The sequence below is a fragment of the Sus scrofa genome, chromosome 9 (assembly GCF_000003025.6).
Source record: "Sus scrofa isolate TJ Tabasco breed Duroc chromosome 9, Sscrofa11.1, whole genome shotgun sequence".
Classification (NCBI taxonomy): Eukaryota; Metazoa; Chordata; class Mammalia; order Artiodactyla; family Suidae; genus Sus; species Sus scrofa.
Window position 1 is genome coordinate 75,617,837 of NC_010451.4, and position 19,502 is coordinate 75,637,338.

At 39.9% G+C, this 19,502-nt stretch overlaps 1 protein-coding gene across 7 annotated transcripts in view; it reads left to right on the forward strand.

Annotated features, from left to right (window-relative positions):
* Positions 1-19,502, forward strand: part of DYNC1I1 (dynein cytoplasmic 1 intermediate chain 1) — a 345,865-nt gene that overhangs the window by 203,174 nt on the left and 123,189 nt on the right. For all 7 annotated transcript variants that reach the window (XM_021102406.1, XM_021102404.1, XM_021102409.1 and 4 more), the window contains 2 exons: positions 10,218-10,307; positions 16,898-17,060. In XM_021102406.1, coding sequence (XP_020958065.1) covers positions 10,218-10,307; positions 16,898-17,060 — 253 coding nt within the window. The remainder of the gene's footprint in view (positions 1-10,217; positions 10,308-16,897; positions 17,061-19,502) is intronic.

Below are 19,502 nucleotides of genomic sequence, written 5' to 3' on the forward strand. Positions count from 1 at the left end.
TGAGAGAACATGAACTAATGGGATGACTTCCAGGTTGAGTGATGGATGTGATGACTGCTCTGACATTAATAGTCAGCGTTGACAACTTAAAGATGGAAGGTACCATTTTCTTCTTATGAACAGTTTCTTTACTAGCACAATAATGTTCTAAATGGTTTCCACTGATTTTTCTCTGTTTTTTGCTAGTCAACATAACACAATAACCATTTTAGTACCTGGAGGCCTTGGCTTTACTTTTTTCTGGAATGTATGTACAGTTGCTGCTGCAAGTTAGGTATGATGACATCTCAGTCTCTGTGACCCCAGATTTCTTTTGCACAGGCCATGCTCCCACTAAGAGGAAGTACAGATTCGCACATTTGGAAGAACTGATAGAGCAAACAAAGAGTAGGGCTTGAGATTGTCCAAAATGAAAAGTAGGGAGGCAGCCAAAGGAATTTATGTCTAGAAAAGAAAGCTAGAAGTCCCTTCTCCCTTTCTAAGAAGCCAAGAATTGCATTTTCAAGTGTTTTGAATTCTTGCCCAGAATGTGCGTGTGTGTGTGTGTGTGTGTGTGTGTGTGTGTGTGTGTGGTCCTCTATGCAAATAAAGCTGCCAGGAATAGACATAGAGCCTCTGCCCTGTGCAAGTCAAGGAGGCCCTATTCACAGAGAGTACAATGCAAGTGCTCTTTCTAGAGTTAGGCAGTGGATGGTTCTGCTTCCAAGAATGCAAAACAGAGGACTGATTTGAGGTGTAGCTTGGCTGTTTCAAAAGCTCTCTCCCTCCCAAGTCCTGTAGGAACTGCAGTTTGCCATGAGAGATTAATTTACTGGGTTTACTATTCTCTAAGCCATGAGTATGCATTCATTTTCATCCAGTTGACCTCTTCTGTGACTGAAGGCTCCATGACTTCCTGAGAAAGCTTAGGAGATGAGAGTCAAAAATATTTTAAAAATGAAGAGAAGAAAGATTGGCATCGAATTTGGCTGATTTCATGCACGTGTGAGGCAAAGACTGCTCTGCTCTGAGCAGTGCTGGAGAATTAAATTGGAGTCAGCTAGCTATAGGCCTTAAAGTCAGAGGTAATCTGGGAAGTAGGGAGTCACTGATGGTTCTTAAGGAGGGAAATGATGGGAATAGTGATCAATCAAATCTTCCCATTCCCAAACATCAAGCGCCAGCATTTCCCACGGGCTCCTGCCTGGACATCTCGGAGAAGGGTGTTCCCACCCCACCCCAGCCCCATCTCTGTCCTTTCATGCAGGCTGACTAATCCGTGTTGCCTCAATTCAACACATATTTACTGCAAACATATTATATATCAGCACAGTTACACGTTTCAGAAACAGATGCTAAAGAGTACTGTTCTCTGGCTTCCTCTCTCATTTTGAATATTTTCTTTCATTTCCTCCCCTTTGCGATGCCTTGGGTGACATTCCATCAGGAAGTAAACTTTCCAAGTACTGTCATGTTAGAGCCTTAGGAGAGAACTGATGTGGCCGAGAGTGTTAACAGGAGTGCTCTGTACGATGAGAAATGTATGTTTTCTTTACCCTGGCCAGATTTTTCTAGACCAGAAAGTGAAGGTTTTTTAAACATTAGCGTGTAGTATATTTAACAAAGTGCTTACTGAAAATCCCACAAAATATGTCTTTGCTGCATATTTTGAAAGCGCAGAGGCGCTCACCTTGGTTTGTGTAAGCATTCAGCAGTGCATGTTATACTTTATTTTGGCCGCCGTGATCCGTATCGGGAGGGTGGCTCTCTTTGGACTCCTGGCAAAGCTGGCAAACTTTACACGAAACCAGTCCAAGGATAGGGTGACTTGAGTGAGTTCTGAACGAGAGCCCTCACTGTCTGCTGTACAAATACATGTCTACATTCACAGTCCAATTCATCACGCCTCCTGGCAGCTGAACCATCCCAGGCCAAGTTCTCATCATCTGCTGCTTGGATTATGTCTACAGCTTACCTACTAGCTGTCTCCCTCATTCTGGGCTTTCCCACTCCCCTCTGGCCTCCATATTCTTAAACAAAATCAGACCTTGTCTCTTATATTTTAAAAAAGCCTCCAGTTTCTCTGCAAGGCTGGCTGGCAGCAATAGTTTTCATCAAGAGTCAGGCCACCCCTTAGAGAGATAAATCAGAATGTGTATAAAGGGCTGGCTGGGAAGGAGATAAGTGAGGTTTCAAAAGCCATATTTTGCATCTCTAGTGCCTTGAATTCCTTTTGAAATTTTAAATAATATTTATGGATTGAATGAAATGTGTGTTTATTAAAAAGGGGGGGTATAGATCTCCAGAAAGAGTCCAAATGCATTCTGTCATTCAAATTCCTGCATGGTGTGGTTCATGCTACCTTCCTGGAACAACCACCTGCCTTGATATTGCTATTGTCTGTACTTGATATTGATGATACTAACAAGAGCAGGTCTTTGAAGCACTTTTCGTCTGGCTGTGGAGATAGATGCAAAACCTAATTTCAGGTGGTCTGGATGTGCTGTCTTAGAGGGATGTACAAGGAGGAGATGGAACAAGGAACAGGATCAACATATCTGCTGGGGAGGTGATCGGACCCTGGAGCTGCATCATAAAGGGTTAGAAATAATCATTCCAGGACATTGGAGGGAAGACCAAGGCAAGCAGAATGTGTAATGCCTTTGAGGCATATTCCTCCTGGGGTTGGGGTGCTGCACTTTGTCTGGAATGCACACCGAGGTAGAAGAGACAAGGAGTTATGGGGTTTTATACTAAAATTTAGAAGGAAGTATAGAAGAATTGGGGGTGGAGAAAGGATGCATAGGCATTTTTTTAAATTAAAAAATGAAGCTATTTGAAATATCGAGCAAGACTGGTGATGGTAAGAGGACCAGTCCAAAAGCTATTGTAATACTCCATGCAAGAGATGGTAAAGTCCTGAATGGGGCAGGGGGGCAACAGCAGGGGGCAATGCAGAAAAGACAGAGGTGTATTTGAGACAGATTTTGGAGGAGGAACTGAAAGCACTTAGAGACCCCTTCTTCTAGGCTCTGATGCAAAAGAGGAATGTGAGGTGGTACTGTGATCTCCAGCTATGAACCCATGTGAAAGGGGTACCATCAGGTAGGAGGAAGAATGCAGCCCAAGGAGCAGATCTCAGCAGAAGGTGGGAGTTCAGCTTGGGACATGTGAAGGGCCTGGGGGCCGTTCATGCTGGAATGTGCAGTACAGAATCTGGAGGGGTATCTCGGCAGGAATATATCAACTTGGGGGTGATGAGGGACAACAAGGGTAGTTGTTATCCAAAGTGGCATTTGTATGAGAAAAGATGGGGCCAAAGACAGAGCTGCAAAGAATATCCTCATTAAAGTGAATTATTTATATGTATGTATATATGTTTAGGGCACCACCTGGGGCATGTGGAAATCCCCAGGCCAGGGGTTGAATCAGAGCTGTACCTGCCTGCTGCAGCCACAGCCAGAGCAACTTGGGATCCGAGCCGCATCAGCGACCTACACCACAGCTCATGGCAACACAGGATCCTTAACCCACTGAGTGAGGCCAGGGATTGAACCCACATCCTCATGGACACTATGTCGGATTCTTAAGCTGCTGAGCCAGAATAGGAACTCCAAGTGAATTATTTTTAAACCAATTCCAACTCTTATTTATTTTATTATTATTATTTTTTTTGGTCTTTTTAGGGCCGCACCCACGGCATATGCAGGTTCCCAGGCTAGGGGTCAAAATGGAGCTGCAGCTGCCAGCCTATACCACAGCCACAGCAAAGTGGGATCTGAGCCTCGTCTGTGACCTGCACCACAGCTCATGGCAATGCCAGATCCTTAACCCCCTGAGTGAGGCCAGGGATCAAACCTGCATCCTCATGGATACTAATCAGATTCTTTTCCACTGAGCCATCATGGGAACTCTAAGACCAAATTTTAATTTAGAGGTGAACTCTTTGTGTTTCTCTAGAAAAAATGTAAATATGTTATGAAAAGAATCACTATCTGAAATAGCCATACAAAAAATTACATAAAAGTGGCTGGGGTAGTTATTCTTAAGTTGAAAGCAGTACACATAGAACACAAGAAACAAACAAAAAAAGAGCTTTTGTATTTCTCCAAGTCTGTTCACCAACAATGGCACAGTAGTAAGTTTGATTTAGAATTGGTTCTCTGTTCTCGCCATCCCTTTTATCTTCTGGAAGCTAGTGTTCTATTCACTTCCAAGCCATAGATTGTTTTATCAATTCCAGCATTCATGGGTTTTCATATTAGAATTGATGATGTGTTACAATTTAATTAGCAGGAATTGTTTTTCTTAGTGGTACATAAAGTAATTGTGCATCTTACAGTCGTTGGCTTGTTCGATTCCAAGTCATATGGTGATTGCTTTGTGTTTCCCACTTTGGGCAGCAGCATAATGCCCTTTGGTGTCAAGAACGATGGAGTGAAATGGCCCCCTCTGCTCCCCGCTGTCCTTCTCCCCCTGATTGGACTCAGTGGTACTCCATTAGGCGGCAGATGAAGGGGCCGCAGCCCCCTCCTGAAAAGGCTGGAGTAAGGCAGTGAGGGCTTGGACTTTCTTATCCCAGGGTTTTGCAGGCCCTGAGAGAGCCAGGGAAAGTGAGAACCCATTGACCTCGTACAACATAAGATCTTCTCTTCACAGAGGCCCACCCCATGCAGCTCAGGGTCCTAGTTGTAAGCAGTAGGCACCACCCCATGAATGCCCAGGGTCCTGGTTGCAAGCAGCAGGCACCAAGTCCAGTGGGATTTATTGGAAAGAAACCTATTGCTTGGAGTTTCAACAGGAAGCAGAAAGAACAGGCTTAGAAAAGGGTGAGATGAAGGGAACTCAGACTGTGGTTATCTGGAGCATCCTGGAGCAGGAAGTTGGACACTACTGCATGTTGCCCCACATTAACGCTCACTGTCCCCTTGGCTGTGCCTCCTGGCAACAAAGACGAAGCCCCAGTTTAGGCTCATTCAGCCTGACTACCTGGATCTTGCCTGTGTTCTAGTCACAGGAAATGGAGAACAGGAAAATGTCTCCCTAAGGCTTCAGGAGAACAAAGTTGAGTCCAGGATGTCACCAGTACAACAGGCAGAAAGGGTCTTGATATGGTATTGCCAAACAGTGGCCAATGGTCCCCTGCACTCCCTTCCAAAGTCTCAAATCTTTGAGACCATCAGAGCACTCAGCTATCCAGGGACTGTGACACATTCAAACTGATAACATTGGCTTCATTCTGAACTACCAGCTGGTAGAGGAAATTCACCTTTCCAGGGCTCATATAAAGGGGCAGTCCCTGTGCTAAGTGTGTTACATGCAATTGCTGCCAAATATGGAATTTGTCATGTTTTTAGACCATGAGAAAATCCTATGGAAGGAGGACAGTGCTTTACCAAAATCTTCCAACTAGAGAGAAAGAAGGCAGCAACTGCAGTGCTAAATAAAATAATATGTAGGAGTTCCTGCTATGGTGCAGCGGGTTAAGAATTCCCCTGCAGCGGCTTGGGTTGCTGCAGAGGCTCGGGTTTGATCCCCGACCTGGCACTGTGGGTTAAGGGATCAGGTGTTGCTGTAGCTGTGGGCGTTGGTCAGAGCTGCAGCTCAGATTCGATTCCTGGTCTGGGAACTTCTATAGGCCCTGGGTGCAGCCATAAAAATATAATAACAATGTCTAAAAGATGCCATTGTTTGAAATTAGCCCAGGTAATTAACTTCCGCCAGTAGTTTAATTTCTCCCATGTACCTGGTACAGGAAACCATACATGGGTGGTAATTTCCCCCCCCCCCCCCAATCTTGGAGGAAATGTAACCAGGTATGAACTAGTAGCTGAACTCATATATCAGTAGTCCATTGCAGTTCTACATAAATCCTTTTCTTTAAAGTTATTTAACTGTTTTGAAAATGGTTTCAACAGAAGTAATTCCAATTGCACCAGAAAGGAAACCAGAGTTTTAAAGAAAAATATACTCTCTTTGCTGAGCAAGGCAAGCATATCAGTATGCAAAGAAACAAACCACTCTCTTGTGTTTTATTTTCCTAACAGATCCACTGAAGCACTTATTTCATGTATTTAAAAGGCTGATAGACAAAGAATTCGGTGGTCACTAAAAATTAAGAACAATAACTGGTTCATAACCATTTAAAAATAGTAGGTAGTGTTTTTGTAATTTGTTTCTCTTTTATTCACAATAGCTCATTATGGGACTTTGCACACATTATAAACACAATAAACATTTGTTGGGGTTTTAAAAACTCATTGAAAACATATTCTCTAGGGAAATATTTTCTATTTAAAGAACTAGATAACCTGCTATTTTCCTACCTACTTCTTGAATAAACGAACACACTTCTATCACAAATGTAGCCCTTTTTACAGCCAGGATCTTCTAGAATAATATATTTCCAAAAAACTCCAAGTGGCTCTTTCTTTTGTGATGTTGCTTTTTGATTGTTCCAGGAATTAATGTTTAAAACAGAAATCCTCATCTTTGGGAATGTGGGAACTTGATACTATTTAAAGCTGACTAGTTCAAAGTCATTTAGTGAAACTGATTTCTTTTTAAGAACTAAAAAGTGTGAGTGGACAAACTAGATGGCTTCAATAAAAGCACAGTTGTTTTCCAGAGTCAATGGACTGACAGTAAATTAGTTTAGACCTTGACCTATTCAACCCTTACAGTCTATGGAATGAGATGGAAGAATCCATTTGTTACTAGTTTTACTTCTCCGAGATCTTCACAGGGCTAACTTCTTAACTCCGTGAGGTTTTAGCTCAGGTATTGCCTCAGAGTAGCCTTTCTTGACCACTCTATTTAAAATTTCAACTCTTCTTCCCCTTATCAGCACACCTACTCCCCCTTTCTGACCTTTTCTATCCCCACCCCACTTATCTGACACAGTATAGATTTTGTTTATTTGTTTGCATTTTCCCTCTCCTAACTCATGAAAGCTCCATGACATTAGCACAGACTTTTTTTTTTTTCTCTCTCTTGTTCCTTGTCCTATGCCTGGCACCTGGCACATAGTAAATGCTTGATAAATATTTGCTGACACACAAGCTAAGGCAACATTTGTTTGAAGGTTTCTCTTTGGGAGTACTTGCAACTTTCATGGTGGTCAAAGCGATTTCACATCAATAATTTTGTTTATTCTTACAATTTGTGTTTTAAGAAAAGGTTACTGTCCCAATTCAACCAATGAGGAAAAGGGCTTCAGAGAGTTTCTATGAACTGTGTGAAATCAGCGGCTAGCAAGTGGCAGACTTCAGCCTTGAACTTGGATCAGTTACTTCCCTTGAAATGCAGCTCCCACCCAGGGTGTGCTATCTGTCTGGCTGAGGGATACAGCAGTGCTTTGTAGTAAGTGTTGCTGGTCAGGTCTCAGGGAAGTGGATTCCAAAAAGCAAAGAAGAACAGAATGTGGCTGGAGAATATATATTCTTGATGAATAAAGCAACCATCATGTGTAGCTCTCAAGGATGTGAAACTTGACTTCTCAGCTGAGTACTACATGGGCTGACCTCTTGGAAGGGGAAGAGGGATCCATGGGATGTCCATATCAGAGACACACGACAGACCCCTATTGACACTGCAGCTGGGCATTGCACCTGCTGTGTTTTATTTCTATCTCATGGCAGCTGTGGATAGGAGGCCATGTGCGTAATGGTTAAAGATGAGAGACCCCCAAACAGACAGAACCAGAGAGAACCTGACTCAATGTGGTTGGGAGTTTCTTTGGGGGAAATTGCTCTGTCTCCTCATCTATAAAATTAGGTTGATAGTACCAAATTGTGATAAATGAATTACATGATACAAGTAAAGTGTTCGTCATTGCTTTGTTATTATTGCGCATCTTCTTATCTCTTCTACTTGATTTTAAGATCATAAATGGTAAAGCATATCTTCAGCTTTATTACTTGGCTAGGGCTGCCATAACTGTGTCCCATACACTGGGCAGTTGAAACAAGAGAAACTGAATGCCCCACAGTTCTGGAAGCTATAACTCCCAAGGTCATGGTGTTGAAAGGGTTGGTTCCTTCTGAGGTCAGTGAAGAAGAATCTGTTCTATGTCTCTGGTGGTTTATTGGCAAGCTTTGGCATTTCTTGGCTTATAGAGCTTCCCCCGATCTTCACCTTCATTTTCACATGGTGTCCTCTCTGTGGGTGATTCAGTGTCTAAATCTCCCCTTTTTTTGTAAAGATGTTCGTCCCGTTGGATTAGGTGCTCACCCTACTCCAGTATGACCTCATCTTATCGAATTATATCTGCAGTGACGCTGTTTCCAAATGCATTCACTTTCTGAGGTGCTGGGGTTGGGACTTCAGTATATAAACTTGGGATTTGGGCCACAGTTCACCCCTCAACCTGGGTCTTATCTCCTCTGTATTTGTTGTATTTACTTATATTCAGGGAATGGCTGCTGAATCTATTAGACTCAAGTGCATGTCTCTAGAAGATTCAAAAGTGAAACTACTTCCCAGCAGATGAGTGGCCTTTAAAAAATTGCCTCTCCATCCAAGATTTACCAGCTAGAAACTTCCCTCCAGCTAGTGCCTCCATGGGCTTTGTGGTAGGTTTTTGGATCAGGAAGATACATCATTTTGAGGTGAATGTGTTGTGCAGCACCTTCTAAGCTGGTTTTTAATGGAAGAATAAAATAGCAGTAATATCTTTATATATAGATAAAGACTTAGATGTGCTGTTTATAATTTAACCTAGTAAATATTCATCTACAAATCTGGGTTACTTCATTTACTTTTCAAAATTTTAATATTTTTATCGCATAGGTATGAGTTAATAGGTTAGTAATAAATGTGTTAGTGTGTTAATAATAAATGACAGTTTTCCTCAAAAGTGTCTTACATTCTTTCTGATATGTATATACTGTGGTTATAAAGTAATGAAGCTAGTCTCACAATTTACACTCATGGATAAAGATTCTTGTATTTCCATGAAAATTCACATTATAGTTTTTCAGTATCTAAATTGCAACACTATATTTTACACATCCATGCTTTTAAAATTGATATTCCTTCCACACATCACTTCCTTGATATAATCAGAACTTTTGGAGTTGCTTTTCAGGCTATCCATACTTATTTGGGCATTTAAGTATGCATATATAATGCTTCCTAAGTGGTTAGAGTTGAAATTTTGACTGGCTATAAATCTCAGTGTTTATTGTGATGGAAATGGGCCTCTCCGTAGGGCCTTGGAGCTTATAGAAGGTCTATAAATATTTGTTGAATGAAGAATATGTTAGAGAATTATGAGGGGGGTGGTGGAAGAAGTGAAGCCATTTCTTTTAAGATCCATTTGAGCCAATGAAATCATTGACCTCTAATGAGTATAATCCTTAAGAGTGAAGGTACTATATTTAAAAGCCATGAAGCAAGTTTTCACTTTTCATATTGTTTTATTCTTATAAGTTGGATTTTCTTGTGACACCTTGTCTTGCCCTCCATCCTCTGCACTGTGCCTGATGATTTCAAGCTCTCTGCAGTGAAAGGCACCCCCGACCCTAGAAAAGCTGGAGGGGTTGGGAGGAGAGAGTGGGCTCACATCTGCATAGGGCAGGAAGGGCACTCTAACATCTGGCGGTGATGGCCAACTGGGTCCATTTGTTAGCGCTCGTTAAATTCACATTAATGCACGAACTGCTCTGAATGTGTAAATGCCATTTCAGGTTGGTGGCTTTCTCCCAGGCCAATGGCAATGACTTTGGGGTCCCTACCCCTGGTTGTTTACTTGCCAGTGGCATTTGACCTGGGGTCAGACCTGTATTTAACCCCTTCCTTTAGGTCAGAACCAAATTAATTTGGTAAGAATTCAATTGGAAATGAGGCGTCTGCACAGCAGGTGTCCCCTGTGGAGAGTGAGCCCCAGGTGGAAACATTTTGAGATCTGTTCCTGGCCCATCTCTGAAGAAGCTTCAGGGGTCAGAGAGGCAATTCCAAGACATCCCATGTGGCAAGGCCTGGAGATGGATGTAGCAGGTGCTGATTCAGGGCGGTTTTCTCAGCAGCTTGAGGGGGACTTTCAAAGAGGCCCCTGTTGCAGATAATGTATTCATATATTCATGAACACATATCTTGGGCATTCATTGCAGACTGATTTACTTAGAAGTTGCCCTAAATGATTGGAACTTTACCCTTTGCCCCTACCTCCCACCATCAACCAGAGACTTTGATTTAAAGGAAAGAAAATAATGCATTTTTCTCTTTCTTTTTTCTAGAGGATGAGGAAGATGAGGAAATGGTGGAACCTAAAGTTGGCCAGGATTCAGAACTGGAAAATCAAGACAAAAAACAGGAGGTGAAGGAAGGTATGGTAAAGTAAAAATTAAATCTACACTGCCTGTGTGGAGGGTTTTCTGTGATTGTTTAATACATTACATTTAGCAACATAAATTATAATCTCCAAAGCAAGAGTCTTTTATATTTTTTAATTGATAGAAGCAAAGAAAATGCAAACCATCCACAATTCCAGCAAGAAGTCTAGTCATGCGTCCAGTAGAATTATTATTAGATAGTAAAAAAATGAGATACTTTTTATCAACTGTCCTGTTGTCTAGTTTGCTCCATCATGTCATTCCCATGATAACAGTAAAGGAAAGGAGCAGATAAATCTTCTAATTTATTTTGTCAGTAAATCCTGAAGTCTACTCGTGTGATCTACAGAGAAACGTTAACAGTGGTCATCACTATTAACTGTACTGTTAAAAGTTTTCCTCCACATCTCTGCCCATATCAGAAGGGGCAGCCTTTACATGTTCCTGTGATAACAACAGCTAGCATTTACTAGTTGGCCCTTCCTTAACATTCCAGAGATACTATCTAACCCTCACAACATCCTTTTGAAGAAGAAATTACTATTTGCCCTATTTTATGGAAAACTAGGAAAAGAGAAGTTTAGAAACATACCCATGGGAGTTCCCCCTATGGCATTGTGGGTTAAGAATCTGACCACAGCCACTGAGGAGATGTATGTAGCTTTGATCCCTGGCCCAGTGCAGTGGGTTAAAGGCCCAGCATTGCCATATGGCTTAGGTTGTAGCTGCAGCATAGGTTGCAACTGTAGCTCAGATTCAGTCCCTGGCCTGGGGGCTTCCATATGCCACCAGTGTGGCCATAAAATTGAAAAAACATACCCATGAATACATAAAGTAATAAGTACCTGAGCCAGGATTTGTAGCTTACTCCTAAGACTGTACACTGCACTATGACACCATCCTCCTGTAATAGTGCTGCATTTCAAAAAACAGGAAAGCAAGAAAGAAATAAAAAGGAGGGGGGAAGGCAAAAAAAATTACTATAGGTGATGTTTCTCTAAAAATCTAATTTTGTATCCCTTTGAGATTTTCAGCCCACGGAGAAAAAGAGAATTTTGAGATTGTTATTCTTACTGAGAAATGGAGAACCCATGAAAACGGAGCGTAGATTAGACAGATTCTTCTGTATTTCCTACTAAGCATCCTGTGTATAGAGCTGCATAGCTCTAATTAGAAACTTACTTATTTTTTTAAAAAAAAACTCTTTAATTTTATTTATTTTTTTGTTTTTGCTTCTTTGTTTGATTTGGCCATGCCTGTGGCATCCGGAGGTTCTCGGATCAGGGATTGAGCCCATGCCACAGCAGTGACAATACCAGATCCTTAACCTCTAGGCCACCAGGGAACTCCTCATTTGATTTTTAAGTTTTACATTTGCCTGTGGCTCTGGCACAGTGCCAGGCACATGGTTATCCCTTGGGATTTTGTAGGAGTGGGTATGTACTGGTTGCAGGGACCCAATGCAGCCTGCTCTGGCCTTAAGTGCAGTTGACTACTTAGGGTAGTTCTAGGGTCCAGCTAAGGGCCGCCTGGAGTTTCAGCATCTTTAACAATGAAACCCACAGAAGGTATAAGAGTTATTTTTTCTGGGAGATTCTAACAGGATTTGATCCAAGCGATTCCACATTTAAACTTCTATTAAAAAAAAAAACCATTTTTTTTAAAGCTGTCATTAACATGGGTGTAGCAAGAGACAAAATGAGTCAAGATTTACAAAAATGCCCTCTTTTTTTTTTTTTTTTTTTTTTTTCAACAAAATATCCTTAAGGTGTACTGTGTGATAAGGAACCAGGGTGTATCTAATGTGTCTTGGCACGGATTTTTTGCCAATCTCGAAATTGTCCTCTCTGGCAAAGCACTGTAACCTCTTTCTTAAGTTCTCAGCAAAAAATGCCCACCAGTTTTAACTGTTACTCATGCTTCATGGAATTGATTAAAGTCCTGTTAAAAGTCCGAAAGAAGTTTGAAAGTACATTTCCTGTTACTGCTGTGCTGGGCATCTTAGTCTATATTAATGGCTTTTCTGCAAATTAGCACATAATGGGTTAAAAGCATGTTTATGTTGGCATCAAACTCTCTCTGGCTTTTTCTTTTTTTTTAAGCAAGACAGTATTTTGCAAACTTTTCAAAGAATCTCTAGCAGATACAATCGTGGCGCCATTCACACGGCTGCATGGTAGTCAGGGCTGTGTCAGCACTTCCATATGAACTCTGAGTTTCAGGGATTTATTACTTAGCCATAAACATTTGCTCTGGGCTGAAACTTGACATACACGGTTTCAAACCAGGGAACACATTTTTGAGAAATCTGGCCATTTTTGGAGTTTGAAAAAAAAAAAGTGGTGAGGGGGAGATGGGAAAAAAAATCAGTGTTCACTAGCTTTTGATATTTTTGCCCGTGTGATATCAAAATGCATTATATAGAAAAGAAATATGGGTTTGGATTTATTACTCTTTTCACTCTTTTTTTCATGACAGAGAAGCGAAAAGCAGCAGATACATTTTAAATCAAATTTTAGGAAATTTCTATGTGTGAGTGTCCTAGTATTTTCCTGTGTAGAGATTTAAAACAACAGAATCAGAAATCTAACTCTTGTAAATGCACATTAACTCATAATCGTCACATTAACTTCAGAGGAGGACATCATTTTTTATTACTTTGGTTTAGTTTTCTTATTCTTGTTTATGAGCTATTTTCACTGTAAAATTCCACTAAGAGCCACTGTGCCTGTTTAATATGATTTAATATTTGTTATGTGGGTTTACTTACTTTTTTATCTTTTAGATATATTCTTGAAAAATATCTAGAAGATGTAATTTTTTATATTGAAATTTAAAGCTACCTCATTGAAACAAGGAAAGACATTTTTAAAGTGGATATTTTAAAAATTACTTTGGACCTAAAAATGAGATTGTAAAATACTCAATATAAATTGTGAATTTCATTGCATATTTTACGTTTTTACAGAGGGAAAAAAAATCCAAGAACTCTAGAAATTGAAAGGTATAATATATAGTAGATAGAGTAGATCAAAAAGAAACTGGAAAAGTAGACATTCAGATCAATAAGAAAACTCAAGAAAGTATAGCAAATAGCATAGAATCAACATGAGAAACACAAAGGAAGTATTTTTTATACAAAACCAAGAGAAATTAATATTTCTACAATAAAAAAAGTAAGAAGTAGCCGCTACAGTAAAATTCATACTGGATTTTAATTTTTCAGGTTGAGAATTCATAGGCTGAGGCAGTTTTCTAAACTTTTGAATTCCATGACTCTTGTACATTGTTTTCATACTTGTTATTCAAGTGAAATATAACTGTTCAGGTAAATTTTGGTAAGTTTGAAAACTGTCTTGTCATTTGAATCATATATAAGTCACATCCATGTGTTCTCCTTTTCATGAGGAATCTTTGTTTCTTTAAAAAAGCTCACTTTAAATGAATAGAATATTACTAGCTCTTGGCAGAATTACTCCATGTTGCAAAAACAAACAACAAAATCTGCTATAATAGCACTTTCTGCTTAACTTGTAATAAAAATCACAGATTATCATTGCCCTTGTTTTGCTCTGGTATGCCTTGGCTGTATGTTCATTCCTACATCTTACGTGGTAAACATGTTGAAGATAATTCTTTAAGTTTCAGGGAGAAAGAAAAGCTAATGAAACAAATTCCAGGGAGAATGGGGTCTATCCTGGAGTAGAACAATTCTGATTTTAATTGTTTATGCCTGTATTTTAAACTTTGTGAATTATATTAATCAACTAATTATCTTTTGTGTAATATGATGTCTGGAGAGGTTTTATCTCTGAATACAGGTTTTGGTTGTGGTTCCTGGATACTACATTATGTTTTCATTACATTGTAATAACACATCAATTTAAAGATTTTTAAAATATAGGAGGTTTGGGGTTTTATCAAAAATAGCTATGGCTCTATTTAACTCCCAAGTTAAATATTGTTTATGACCTTAAAAAAATATTCGTCTGCACATGCATCTTATTATTTTATGCTAACACTTCATGTCATTTGATCCCTGTTAAACATCAAAGCTTAATATAAACTATGTCCTTTGTCTTGCTTCAGTAGCAATTTAATTTCAAGCCAAATATTGTATTGCCAAATATAGTATCTGGAGAGGATACTGCTTCACTTACCTGAACTTGGCCTCTCTGTGTACACTTTGATCAGCCATTTATGTTTCTCTCAGAGAAGAGGTTGCATGTCTTGAAAGCTGAGATCAAAATGACAAAGCTACAGTGAAGAAAAAAATTACAGAAAATTACATGGATACTATTTTTTATTCAAGGTGATGGATCTGTAAGGAAAGATACGGGTGAAAGAGAAGCAGTTCAAAAAGATAAGCAGAGAATAGATGTTTTTAAAATATCATAAAAAAGGAATAAAGGGGAAAAATTCCTATTTCTCTGCTTAATTTCAAGTGTGTCCAGGTCATCCGTCAGCAGTGACTAAGGGGAACGAAGCTTTTAAAATAAGACCTTCTTCTTAGCCCTGTAGCATCCTTGTCTAATGAAGTTTGTTTATTTATGTAACAGTACTGACCAAAACAAGATGAGCCTAGTGTTTTCCCCTTCCCTACTTACATTTAGTGGTTTCACTATTTTCTAGAAATTACGTAAAGGCGAAGAAATTCAAATGCCTCATTTATGGATGTTTCAGAAATCTGACAAATTATACATACTTGCTAATTATTGAATACTTAACTATTTGCCAGTATATTTATTTTTAACCCTTAAACTAGACTTAAACTTCAGGTATCATTACCTCATTTTATAGATAACACTGTTGCTTAGAAAGCTTTCGTTGATTCCAGAATCCAAGCCAGCAAATGGCAGAGTAACTCTTGGACTCCAGGTTAGTTTTGTAGAGCTCTTGTTACTTACGGTTTGCACGTTGTCCATGTCACTATTTCTGAAGCTTGTGTCTGTGCAGCATTGCTCAACAGATATTGATGGAATTTCTTAGAAGATCCCAGTACACACTGGGATGTTTAGGGCTCTAGAGACTTCAGCAGCAAAGAGATTTTCCTAGCTTATTAAGAGCTGCTAGGAACACCAGGGTGAACTGCATTTGGAGATGATCTCGTGCTCTAGGTGATGCATCATGTTTCTGTTATAACATTCCCTGGAGAGCATTTTGAAAGGTGTGACCCCACTGCAGCATAAACTTTCTAGTTTCTTGTACAAATACAGATTCTGGAGTCTCTAGAACCCCTGCATCTCGGTCTGGGGCAGGGAAGGGGAGAGACATTCTAAACATGAAAAGCTTGAGATCCACTTCCATGGCTCTGCCAGAGGGCTTCTTGGCAGTTCAGATTTTTCAGGATAATGGCTTCAGGAGACTATTAATCAAATGAAATAAAATTTCTATAAAACATTATGCTACAGGTGGCTGCACCTAGAGAATTCCTCTGACCATGTGACCAGGTAGGAATCAGTTCTTGTTAAGGGGATGGCTGTGGAAGTGTTTGGGAAAGCCCCTGCATGATTCATTCCACCAGAGATCCCTATGGTTTTAATTCACTACCTTTCTGTGTAGCTTAAACTTCAGGAGCTTCTGGTCCTACTAGGAGAGTAATCAATCAAACGTTTATTGAAGTCTCTCTGCAGGAGAGTTGAACTGGGGTAACTGAAGAAGTACAAAGGTTTAGCTGACAGTTTCTGCCCTTAGGGGTTTCTCACTCTGGGGGAGTTCCTAATCCTTTCTCTCTAGTTTTATGTAAACCCTGCTACTGAAGGAACAGTTTACGTAACCTCATCGTGACTCTGAGGTGAGCTGACTTTCAGACACTATGACATACTGCTAATTATTTAATCTCTCTGTGCTTCATGGAGTATCTTCAAATTTAGTTTTATGAAATTAATCATGCTAGAAAAGTAAGGCATCAAAACAATTGTGAAGAGTCTTATAGAAGTGTTTATTTTTTCCATGTTTTTGTTTCATAGCAGCAGATATCATGGGTAAAGGTGGGTTTGCAAAGAAACATTTCAGTTTTTGAGGGGAACCTGTATAACAATCAATTAGCCTTATCAACTATCTAAAATAAAATGAATTTATCCAGTAGAAGGTGCTGTCTGGATTGTATTATAGATAGGTCTTAATTATTTAGTATGTGCATCTCTATAATGGTTTTACAATCTAATATACATGGTTTTATAGATTTCTCTATTGTGTACTATTTGAACTGTTTTTCCAGTTCACTTCTGAAGAAAATAACATTCAAAACTGATTGTTAAAACACACCAATCTATTTTCATTTGTAATCTCTCCAGCTCTTTAAAATAGTAATTAGTCCAGATATAAAATCTTTTTGTAAAATCAGGAATGAAGACGTCTGCAAAAACCTTTGGTGTGACTTTAAGAGTAATTTAAAATCAGTATTAACAATGTTTTATTTCACTGTGTTTTCTTCACTCTTTTGATAAGAAGTTTCTTTCAAAAGTTGGATTCCTCTTGAAATGTTTTAATTCCAAGAGTTAAATTGAATCTAAATGTTTAAATTAAAATGTAATTTCATGTTTTTTTTTTTTCTTTTCCATCAATCTCTTTTACATAAAAAGCCCCTCCAAGGGAGCTGACAGAAGAGGAAAAACAGCAGATCCTTCATTCAGAGGAATTTCTCATTTTTTTTGATCGGACAATACGGGTAATTGAAAGAGCACTGGCCGAAGACTCTGATATCTTCTTTGACTATAGCGGTCGAGAGTTAGAGGAGAAAGATGGGTTAGTTTCTTGTGTGTATTTTAAAAAATTCCCTGATAAGTTATCTGTTGACTTTAAATTCATTTATATGTTTACTAGGCAAGTCTCAAGCCTAACAAATCAGAGGAGGATGAAATTCCAGAGCTGATCTCGCTGAACAGCTTTGACTAAGGGCTTTGGTTATGACTTCTGGCTTAGAGTTTCCCTGTAATTATCATGTACTTCTGTGAAATGCTTTTGAACTTGATATCTGGGGAACCGTCCAGGTGACAGAGCCTGGCAGAGTCAGGTACCTTGTTCTCTGAGGAAACATAAGCAGCAAAAGGAGATTTCTCTTATATCCAGTAGATCTATTTTTGATGTCTAGGTAAATAGGAAGCCGAGGAAAATAAACATGAGCTATAGGAAACCTTACAACATGATGTGGGAGACAGCAAAGAGAGACTGGAAACTTTTTCCTCTTTTTATCGTGAGACTGTGTATATAGGCCTTTTAGGAAACATATGCACAGTGATATATTTACAGATTAGAAAACTAATCAATAAGAGTAAATGGTCCCAAATGACTTTGTCTGTGACTGCAACATGTATTCTATAAGGCAGGGCTGTCAACCAGCTTCATAGGGGTAATAGCAGGCGCTTTATGAGCTTTGTAGGAGATAACGGCTTTCTTTTGGCCAAGAACAGTATGAGAAGATGAAATCACCTGCCTTTTTCACCAGGCCTGACATTTTCCTACTTCTAAAATCCAAATATATTGTCAAAGGATAACATATCATTTTTGAGGATGCTCAAAGGAATGCAGCAGAGGCTCCAAGAAAATTTCAAAAGGGAGTTATGACAATGTTCTGAACAGGTGACAGCATTGTTAGACTACATCGAAGAGGCAACAGTTTTTGACTATACCTGTCATGAGATGTTTGTTTCTTTTTAAAAATCCATTACTCTTAGCCTCAGTTAATTTTCTGAGTCCTTCCCTCTGGTTACCTGGCCCAGTATTGTCCTGGGTTCCTGGCAGATAGTTGAGTGCGTGTACCTCTTGCCTGAGTTTGTAGTGATGGAGCTGAGGAAGGGTCAGTAAATGGTCTGAAGTCGAGTTCCCTGTACAAGAGTTGTACAGGACAAGCAATGCAGGAGACAAGGCAATACAATATAGCAGATAAGCAGAAGAAATGTTAAGTGTGGAGCAATTCATGAACCGAAGCCTCAGAATTATAGGCAGCTTTTTATGCAGGTCCCATAGCTGCTGGCACAGGACAGGCGTACCTCATTTTAAACACTCAGTCTTGTGGAGCAAATAAATGACCAGTGCAGAGTTCTTCAGAGGAGGTTTTGTGGCCAGTTGAATATCAGCCAACCAAACACTGGCCAAATTATAATCTTCCTCAACCCGGATGATATTTTGGTCTGTGTTAAGTGTCTAAGGCATCTAGTGAATCCCTTGATCCCCAGCAGGACTGTCTCATGGTAGAGCTTTTCACTTCCTATTGAGTAAGGAGGCAGTAAATCAGAAATTTCAGGTAAATAGAAACATCCATGTCATCTCTGGTCCAAGGCCAGGTAAATGTGTATTGACATCAAAGATTCTCCAAGTGTGCTGTGCTCCCCTGGTAGCTGGGAGAGTTATTGTAAATTCTGTGTCAAGGTAGAACTTATTAGAGGGAGGAGAATGCTTCAGAATTGGTCAAGGTGGGAACCTGAAACAAATTTGAGATTTCATACCAGGCTCGGAACAACACAGGGAAACCCTTTCTGGCCAGGTTAGAGAGGACTTTGCATAAAGGAGACTATCTTGGAATTCCTGTTGTACTGCAGAGGAAACGAATCTGACTAGGAACCATGAGGTTGCAGATTTGATCCCTGGCCTGGCTCAGTGGGTTAAGGATCCGGCATTGCCGTGAGCTGTGGTGTAGGTTGCAGGTGTGGCTTGGATCCCATGTTGCTGTGGCTGTGGCTGTGGCCGGCAGCTGTAACTCCAATTTGACCCCTAGCCTGGGAACCTCCATATGCCGTGGGTGCAGCCCTAAAGAGAAAAAAAAAAAAGAGAGAGAGAGACCATCTTTATTTCATTTATAATCAGGGTTTGCTGTCTAAATTGATACTTTGGGGAGTTTCCGTTGTGGCATAGCGGTAATGAACCCAACTAGTATCCATGAGGATGCAGGTTCAATCCCTGGCCTCGCTCAGTGGGTTATGGATTCAGCATTGCCATGAGCTGTGGTGTAGGTTGCAGACGAGGCTCGGATCCCACTTTGCTGTGACTATAGCACAAGCCGGCAGCTACAGCTCTGATTCGACCCCTAGCCTGGGAATCTCCATATGCTGTGGGTGCAGCCCTAAAAAAAAAAAGACCAAAAAAAAATTGATTCTTTGGCATTAAAAAGTATTGTGTTCCATGCTCTTGCCATTTCATTCTTTCAGTATGAGCAATAGTGATAAAGCCCCATTTTGAAGCATTATATCT